This window comes from Saccoglossus kowalevskii, chromosome 18, assembly GCF_978046115.1.
Source record: "Saccoglossus kowalevskii chromosome 18, keSacKowa6.1, whole genome shotgun sequence".
Classification (NCBI taxonomy): domain Eukaryota; kingdom Metazoa; phylum Hemichordata; class Enteropneusta; family Harrimaniidae; genus Saccoglossus; species Saccoglossus kowalevskii.
In genome coordinates this window covers 22,706,581-22,717,112 of record NC_140658.1, presented here as the reverse complement: position 1 = coordinate 22,717,112, position 10,532 = coordinate 22,706,581, and the positions used below count along the sequence as shown (strand labels likewise).

Below are 10,532 nucleotides of genomic sequence, written 5' to 3'. Positions count from 1 at the left end.
GGCAAGAGCGCCAACAAATTTTAAACTGTTTGAACATTTTTGATGCTCTGTCATGAATTGATTAAAGTGCAGAGAGCGTATCAAAGCTTAAGAAAGCTTGATTCAAAGCATAGGAAAGCTTAACAGAGCTTGGTTCAATGCGGAGAACCCAGCCTTCACGGTCTGTCACCAATTGACATGCTTCGTTAAGATGTCTCAAGATTTTCTACGATCTGGCATGAAGATCTGTCACGAGGTCAGACGTTTTCATCAAGGTACGCTTTTGTGAAGGACTCTCGCGCATTCCCGCGAATTGAGATGCTTTGATCAAGGATTGGCACACTTTGTTAGGCTTTGTTACGCTTGGCAAGCCAAATCTCGCTCTCTCACGCTTCTTCACATGCTCCTTCAATACCCACACTCTGTCTCCATCCCTATAATAATAGCTCATTGAATTCATTGTTTTCAAACAAAGAAGTATGCTGAACCTGAAAAACTACTAAAAAACACAAAGATGGGACCCAAGAGAGGTAGAGATGCAGCAAAGAAGAGCCAGAGAGGGACAGGCAGAGGCCAGGTAGCTGAAAGGCCGAGGTCTCCAACACCATCCCTGGCAGAAGATGAAGTCATGGTTCCAGAGCCAGAACAGCCACAGTCTCACCCTGCAGGGGATGATCTCTCAGACATCACATCACACCAGTGCCAGCAGCAGCCGCTTGCAAAAAGCATGCAAACAAACCGTACTACTATTCGACACTGACAGAGGCGCAAAAAGAAGAGGTCATTGCCTGGCTAAAAGACAATTCCTCCATCTACCCAAAGAGAATGACAGATTATAAAGACTCACAGAAAGCTGGGAGGTAAGATAAGCTATGGGAGGACATAGCTACTGACATGGGTGTTGAGGTGGCAGCCCTCAAAACCTTTTACAAGTCCAACCATACCCAGATAAGCCTCCTCAAGAGGACTGTGGGGAAGTCAGGTGAGGTTGCTGAGACAGTCGAGGACCTGTCTGCCATGGACAAGTGGGTGTGGGAGAAGTTCTCTTTCCTCAAACTGTGGAACGCAGAAACTTGGTGAGCATCCGTGGTAGAGGTAGACAGAGGGGAACACCAGCAACCGCCACAGCTACTGGGCCAGCAGTACCCCCACCAACAGCAGTCGTCATCCAGTCAGACACTGTGTCAGAGTCTCAGTCTACAGAGCCCCCCTCTTGAAGACTCTCCACAGAGAGTGTTGACTTGAAGCGAAGTCTCATGGACTTTATGTCCAGCAAGACATATAGATGAGGGTCTGGCACAGCTTCCTGGGGACATCAAATGGGCCTTCACAGACCCATGGCAGTGCTACTCGAGGGACAGAGGCAGGCTGAAGAGCGCCAGCAGATGTTCCAGCAGATGCCCACCTACCCACAGCAGCAGCAACAGGTCGCCATATCCAGCCACAACTTCAGTTGTACCTACCAAGCTAACCAGCAGGCAGTACCCCCCAAAGAATGGTGTCCCAGGCACCAACTGCATGGGGGACATTCCACCTCTGTTCAAACTGCTGGGCAAGGTTTCTCCATGCTTCAGGGGTGGTAGGTGAGTTGAAGACCTCATCTTTATATGCCTGTGTGGCCGTGCACACTTCTGGAATCAGCTCTGATATGGTGGAGATACCACATCTGAATCTATTTGCCAGTGACCTGTTGTTGCCAGATGTCTCGAGGTGATTGCCAGCTTGAGGCCAGCTGACAGGGGTGCCTGTAGTTAGTCTGCTGCTTCTGGATGACTGGTGCCACTCTCTCCAGGATGTCATCAAATATCTCAAGGGTCAATCTGGTGAAGTTTCTGAAGGCAGGGGGGTCTTCTAATCTGAGTTGTGTGTCCAGGAGGCTGCTGTAATGACCATACTGCGGTCTTCTTTCTTCAGTGAGCCATGGCCTGGTCCAGCAGCACCTGATAAATGGTCTTCTCCCTCCTGCTGGTAGGTCAACCTCCTCTTGTCTTTATTGTTCTTTCTCCCTGTCCTCCACCTCAATGGCTAGGGTGTAGTTATACAGCAGGGAGACAAACATCATGTATTCTTCAGATAGATCATGCTCTGGTACATCTGGATCTTGTTGTTCTGCCACCGTGTTCTAGAGTCAAAGATGCGATTATTTTGTGGATCTGTTGCATCTTTATATAGGCTCAGGATCAAAGGCAGCATTAAATCGGTGATCTCAATATTTTCCCATTTGTAACAGAGATTAACAGAGCATAACAATGCACAACATATCGTATCTGAGCCTGATTTAAAACCTCATAATCGCACCAAAGCGTATTAAAGCTTATCAAAGCATGATTTCAAGCGTAACAAAGCCTGATCAAAGCGTGAGGAACCGTAACAAGTCCCACAAAGCGGCAACCTATTCGTTTTTGGAAAAGTAAACAAAAATGACGGCGCATTGCTCGCCGATTTAAAGCACGGCATTCGCCGTTAGTGTGAACGGTGTACATGTTGGTGTCTTAAATGTATATATAAATTAATGTACTCAACAGATCAAAAACTCATCCTTTACATATTCAGCAATAACACAAATTGAAAACAAAATATCCCTACCTGCTTGGTCCGTATGTATTCACAGAGACTAGCAACAATATCAGAGTGCTGTAAAGCTACATATCAAGCGACTCAGACTAGATTTCAAGATAGTATAAATTAAGCCACTAACAGACAGCCATTTTGTTCTAGATATGTTGAATTTTCTGCTTTATACTTATCTGTTTCAACAGCCTTGGTATCTGTTATTAGTGTGCCACAAAATGGGTGATAAGCAACGATTTTCCTCGTCAAAGTTCCTATGCATATCAGTCAAACAAGAAGCTTAAGATTGTTGTGGTTCATGTTTGCGAGTCAAAAAGCAGTCACTATTTCATCTTTTCAGTTCACGCACGACAAAGGGTTGTGAATTTAATGGACATAACTACGGTAGTTAATACTACCGGTATTAACATTCCTTCAGAGTATTTTGAAGCTCACTCAGGAAATTTAATTTGCATATATTATATGAAAAAATTAAAGTCAGCTATTGTGCATTTAAGTAAAAGCCCATGTAGCATAGTAATATTCTAAGCAACTTGCTGTTTTGGTACTACATATTAAAATTGAATTGTTTTGACAGCTTTGACATCTGAGCATGTCATTTAATGGCTGATCCAAACATAAACCATAACTTGCATACCGTTCCTATTCACATCTTTCAACAACATTCAAACATGACCCAGAAGGAATCTGTGGTTAATTTGTTGACTACCCTCAAGCGAAATCCAACAGTAAATCAGAAGGCAGTCACTAGTTATTAGTCCCCGTTCGGACAACAAATATGTTTTTACCTTTGTGCGTCTGAACCTGTATCTTAGACATGCCTGGACCAGTCGTAATCAAACTTTACACGTACATCATACATAATACATTATACATATGCACATCAATTTCACGATCTGATTCAAAATGGCCGAATAATGGCCATTTTGTGCTACAAAATCATCAAAATCAAACATTTATGGATGGATTTTGTTTAAACTTGATACATACGTTGAATATTATGGGACCTTCATGCACATTGACTGGCGGCCATTTTGTTTTAATGAATGCAGTTCCAGTGCCATATCTCTGCCATGCTTTGACTGATTACAGCCAAAACAAAGTCAGCTTGGACATTCAGTTGTGAGACGTGAAAAAAAAAAACGCTGTCAGTGATACATTTCGAGAATAAAAGAACGAAAATAAACGCAATCAAAGGCGCCGACCACGCGCGTTGGAAATAAAATAGCATTCGCATCTTTCACTCACGCAAACGCACACACACGTGCTATTTCTGTATATTGAATACGTTGGCAACGAAAAGGAAATTTTAAATCATCTTTGTATTAACACAACTTGAAAGCAACACCCTCACAATGAATATACTAGTATGTTTATCAGCCATCAATGAAGCAGACTGCGGTGGTTATGTTGCTAAGACGAAGGACATGCGAGAGTGCTATTACATTACGCTCGTCTATTACACGTTAAAGTATCCAACTTTCCGAATAAATAAACGTGGATTAGTATCAGCAATAATTTCTAGTACTGCCTGGATAATTGCGTATTTTTAGTTCACATCGGGCATATCCTTGTACAGGATTTTTTGAACGATGTCTCAAATTTCCGAAGGAATATTCAAATAAGTTGGGATGAATATGAATTGAATATATTCAAAATGGCCGACTGGTGGCTATTTTGTTTTAATTAATGCTGTTCCAGAGCAATATTTCTCAATGTGGACAAGTACTCGTTTGGCGATCAGATACAAGATGTTGAAAAATCATCATAATCAAGAATCATCTTCTGGATTCATACTTCTGACATGTTCATGTTCCAACTATATTACATGTACATGTACTATAAACAAAACTCTATATCATAAATTTGATAAATAACGTGGACTGTGCCATGCATGGCTTGTTCACTTCAGTTTACATGAGCAAAAAGGCTTACGAAGGTTTACAAAGACTTGTGGCTTACATTTTAGGCTATGGCACATGTGCAAATAGATAATAGTGCACTATCTGCAGTATTTAATTTTCCATGAGGGATGACTCAATTCTCAAAGGTATTGGTGTACTCGTCATAGTATTTGTTTTCCAAAAGGGGGGAATGTGAGTTCATTAGCTTTCAGTGAAAACAGGGACAATGATGTATAGGGTACCGCCTCGTGGCATTTATCTCACTTTCACTGGCAAACAAGTAATGTACAACACTAAGAAGTTTTCAATTTGTATTTATTACGATAAAAGGCAAATGAAATGCAGTGCTCAGATAATACTGTTAAATGGCAGTGTAAAATGTGCAAGAGTAAAAAGATATGCACAGTATAGGACAAAAAATCCCAAACTAAATTTAGATTTTGAGGTGGAATGTAAGTGAAAGACAAAAACTAATAGTTTCCGAATTTATTTATTTCAATTTTGTTTTGATATTTCAATATTTCAAAACAAGTTTGGAGTAGCTCCTCAAAGTTCAACCCATGTTGTCACACATTTTGGCACTTAATGCTAAATTTGTTTCCATGAAAAGCTTTTTACCAATTTCTGTTATAACACTTTACACACCGAAGTAATCTTATGTCACAAATCAACAATCAATATTATCTTTGAAAAATAAATTGATACCGTAACTATAAATTGGAACTTAAAGCGGGAGAGTCGTCACCTGCGCACGCGTGGGAATTGAGTTCCCAGACAACACACGCTAAGAACGCAAAAGGTAGACGATTGTTTGTAAACAATTACACGCTATGGCTACCTGACTCGTGCGCAGGTGACGACTTCCCCGCTTTAAGAATAGTCATGGATGAATTATCTTAAATTTTACTGAATTATTCTCTTTGACTAGATGTTTTTTTAAATCGCAAAGTCGTTGTTTCCGTGGAAACAAGTTAAGGTACTTCAGATTTGTATTTTCTCTTTGACATTTAATTGATAAATTTGTACTCTTCCATATTTTACGAGCTAGCCACTTCCATTCTTAAAGCCTTAAAGCGAGAAGTCGTCATCTGCGCATGCGTCAGATAGAGCATAGCGTGTCATTGTTTACAAACACGCGACCACTCATGAGCCTTTGTGTTTTAGCGGATGTTGTTATCGTCGGTTGGGACTCAATTCCCGCGTGTGCGCAGGTGACGACTCTCCCGTTTTAAAGACTGTAGCTAACATATTTACCATTTTTTCCTGAACCAAAATTCTCTTGATTTAGTTGTGAGTCGCTTATTGCTCCAACTAGATTTAAAGTCAGGAAAAATTAGGTTTCCATGAAATTGAGATTTTAGTTATTTGCATTAATCGACAGCCATTTTGTGAATGGGTCGAACATTGAACTTTCAGCTTGATCAAGACCGCCTACGCCCAATTGTAATTAGAGATATGGAAAGGGAAAGTTCACAAGACAACGTTCCTTGGTGTGCCCCCAATTCTGTGAATATGTTCAACTAAAAATGACATGCACATTTTGTGGCACAAATGTTTTTGTGGAAGAATCAAGCAAAACATGGAAAGTACAAGTGCAATCAGTTCAACCATTTAAATGCCTTATCAACTATTTTCGCAAAACCCGTTTTTTCCATCATTTTGACCATTATAAGAACAGGCAAGAAAATGACGGCATTGATTGACTAAAACATACGCCCTTAGTGTATTATGCTCAGAGGTAAAATAAAAAAAAATACTGAATATAAAAAACAACAACTTATACTAAAGTACGTACAACCACCGACATGATATGCAGCTGTTTTTTTTTCTCCACCAAAAAATGGTGACCCTTCAACAGTTTTGAACCAAACGTTTTAATATTGTCAATTTAACATTGAAAATAGATATAATTATAACATATCTACATGATTGCTACTTTTTATTTCTAATAAACAAAAGTATGGCACGTGATTGTATCGAACAAGGCATCTGATAATGAGATGATATAGACGTATTTATATACACAACCGATGTGACATGTGATTGTATCGAACAAGGCGACTAATCATTGAATGATATATATGGAATCGGTGGTATATATAATCTTGCGTGTTGTAACAAAATAGAGAAAACAAGATACGTGTCCCTTGGAAATTGACTTTCATTAAACAATTACAAATCAATATCAGACATATATAAACAATTATATATAAGCAGAAAATCATCAGTGTTGAATGTTAATTAACATAAATATAATTACTGCTACGTTAACGACAATACACCATACTTTATCACTACTGTAACTTAACAGTTTGGACCTTTAATTCCAAACACTACTGAATAAAACATTACACTACCGACGCTAAATACATATTAAAACGAAACTATAAAAATAAATAAACATTAAGAAAAATACATTTCTCACTACGACTGTATTTTAATATATGATGGTCTAAGCATTTAATTTTAACGTTCCACAACGTTCGTGCGATTTTCGTATCACACAAACAATGTTTTTTTTGATCGTGTTGTATACGTTTCGTGAGACTCTCACGAACGCGTCGCAACGTCCGTGGAGCATTATAGGATGGTGGTCGTCTCACTGCGCATGTGCGATATGTGTGTTGATAAACATTGATTTTCCCACAATCCAATGTGCTTTTCTAATAAAATCACGTGTACGAGTTTTGACCTGGGCGCCACTTGCACTAATTACTGCCGGCGACTTCTTCGATATCTTCCAATCACCAACGAAATTACCTAATTAAAGCTTGGTAACGTTGGTCTGTGCAACAGTCAAAGTCGTCATCATTGTTTATATGAGATCCATATCTCGCGCATGCGTGGCGCGACGACCACCACCCTTTAAACGTCGTTACTGAATTGAAGTACTCTTGAAATGCACCATATCAATGATGTGATCAAATATCGGAGCAATAATCTTATTTTTATAGACTGTCTAACCCCATCGTAAACTGAGTGGTTGCTAAGTCAATATATAATATCACACGACGCGTTAATCTATCATTGTATCTTTTCACTCTACATAGAATCACTGTATAAATATAAACTTGAGCACCGTGTCTGACCCTGGGTCATTACTTCCTCGCATTTTAAAAATCCTTTAGAATCGCTGTAACGCGAATGTCTAATTACATTTTAAAAACTGATAATTACTGCACCAATTATTTTTCATCCGATCAACATTATTTATTGAAAAGAAATTTCAGCACTTGTGTGATTTGTTTAATATCTTTTGCGAATACATAAATTATATACTTAACTAACTAACATGGATTTAAATATTTCAGGGAAATTGTCTTCCATTTTCTGTTTACAACTGATTTAAGAAACCCTACTTTTTAATGCAAACTATTAACTATAGAAATATGTCCGTCATTTTGATATTACTAAAAGTTGACACGTATCACTCTATTCAAATTCAAAATCAGTACAATTCGGCGAACAAAAGGTGGGATTTGTAACTCGAGCGACTCGGCAGTAGTAAATGGGAATTATAATTTGATTATTAAAAGAAAAAACAATTTATCTCGACTACTCAAACAGAATACTCAAGAGAGCTACCGTTAACTTCCTAAAGCTCGTACCCCCAAATATATCAGTTGAACTTAACACTTCTTTGTTTTTTTTCAATATAAAAATATATTTATAGATCGTTGGTGTTGTTAAATCTATACACCAGGGACTAGATAGAGCAGTGTTACGTCCAGCAAACACGGAACTATGATGGAAGAATATGTGCACACAGAACAGAACAGTCATGTGAGCGTACTATGGAGAATGTAGATCCACTGTCATTTTCTTGAATACATGGAATATATATATATATATATATATATATATATATATATATATATATATATATACACGAGTTCGTAAGGAGAACGATCACAGTAATTTTTCACAAACCGTAAAAAACTATGATGCATTTCCTATTTACATGTGATAGCAATAGTTTAACCTTTAAATCATGGAGAGTATTCACCATCTTAGCATACCTTTCTGTCTGCCTTGGTATAAAACACATAAATAACCTAAACAAGAACAAAGAGCAAATCCCCTCTCTTTTCATACAAAAATAATAAGTCATGCCAGCTTTCTAGTCGGTATACAGGTCTCATTCCACCAATAAGCCTATTAGCGTTCGTAGCCCAAATCTTATGGTTGTTGTTAACCAATAGGTTTTCTTTCACCATGTTTTATCTGAAAAGCGATGTATGAGGGCGTACTGCAATTACGTCAGCTGTTACGTGTACGGTCTCCGCCTCGCATTTGAATGATATCGCATTTGAATTAAAGCATATATACAAGGCAGAATTTGATAGGTATAAACAACCTGTCAAGAAACAAGCTACATTCTGATTTCAAATTAAACATGTATCTGCCATACAGTGGTGTGATAGATATATATTTGGAGGACAAATTGACCGATTATGGTCCGAGTATATGTACACGGACGTACTGAAAACTGCAAGTCTTCTAAATCCAGTTGTCTGCCGGATTGCCTGACAGTTGACTTGACAGTTATCTGCGATTAAATAGAACATTACGTAATTATTAATTGTGCGATAGACATGTCTAATATGTATTCGCACTGAACTTCACCATGAACTGATTGAATCACATGACCCCATCTTGTAAACATCTGAAGGAAACAGTGTATACCACCCGACTGTGTGTTTACAAAGTTCAAGTTCGTCCAGAGTAATCTGCACTTCACCAAGGCAGTGATTATGCTGTAGTGTACCGAGCTTCTCCCATACCATAACCTGTAAGTTACGTCCGTACACATCACAAGCAGAGTAACGAATGAGCTGTCGATATGCTGGGTCCAATGACTGCTTCACTGTACGGGTTTTCTTTTTTTGGATTCGGCGGCTGCCTTCCACCAGATAGGTTTTCACATAGGTATCTGTAGGTTGCAAAAATAAGGTATAATGTTATGTTGGGTTTATTTTACCAACACATAAACAATGGTCGATGAATTTATTATGATTGATAAAACTACTGTTTCTCGCAAGATTCTAATCCACACCATCAGTCAAAAGAAAAGTTGCTGATAGGACGTCACATGTCATATCAAATATTGATTATTTTTTGATAAAAAATATATTCAAATCGTAATAGTAATTTAAAATCCTTAAAACAAATTTACAACTCTAAGAACACAAAACGACAAAAAACAAACAAACAAACCTCTATCTATGATCTATGACAATATATGGTCGAAACCAGGGAGCAATAGATGTGGGAGTCCAGGACCAAAAATCAAAGTATTCGATGATAATGTGTCCTTGAATAAGACGCGGACACAACCTTGTCGACAATGGCATAAAGTATAGAAATAAATTTTACCTGAACAGCGGCAAAAACAATATGACGATCGTTGTTTGAAATCGTTGACCGACACAATTCACAAAGCCACATTATTGCTCTATACCTAATGATTAACCTTGAATATCGCGAGAATTACAGAAATATGTGTATATGTCAGCAGCTCGGTTACCTGGCAGTTGTTCATTCTCCGTCTTCGGTAGACCCTTGGCACATATAACTTCTACTTCTAAATGACCCTTTGTCATGACAATGCCGATTTTCATCACACCTACCGGTCGTACCATTTCATCTGTGAATTGGCACGAAGAACGTTATATTCAGATTTTGAAATTGTATCTGATTGCTGAGTGTCATCAAAATTGAATAACATTCATTTGGACTCGTAAGCTAGGGTTTATGTCGTGATGTCGTAAAAAAAATATTTTGGTGTTTTGGTATATGATAGTAATGTAATTTAATAAAATTGGGACACTAGAAATCTTTGTTGCTGACTACGCTCAACTGGTTCAGAAATGTATTGAATTGTAAGATCTGTTGATGAACCATGTTCTCTGTTATTGCGTCCCCCTCGTTCCATCACCCTAACACACGCAAACACATACACACTACGATGTCGATAACACATGTATTCAGATGGAACAACCTTACAGCACAGTAAAATATGTATATGTATAAACAAACTTTCATTGATCGAGTAAAACAACAAAGCATACCAATATA

The 10,532-nt window shown here is 38.3% G+C and overlaps 1 protein-coding gene across 1 annotated transcript in view; it reads right to left on the bottom strand.

Moving 5' to 3' along the window:
- Positions 1–9,076: 9,076 nt before the first annotated feature.
- The window catches only part of LOC144343746 (regulating synaptic membrane exocytosis protein 2-like), a 36,096-nt gene continuing 34,640 nt past the window's right edge, over positions 9,077–10,532 (bottom strand). Inside the window, exons 22-23 of the mRNA XM_078006162.2 lie at positions 9,982–10,101; positions 9,077–9,387 (exon numbers count right to left, since the gene is read on the bottom strand). Of these exons, the coding sequence (XP_077862288.2) occupies positions 9,077–9,387; positions 9,982–10,101 (431 nt within the window). The remainder of the gene's footprint in view (positions 9,388–9,981; positions 10,102–10,532) is intronic.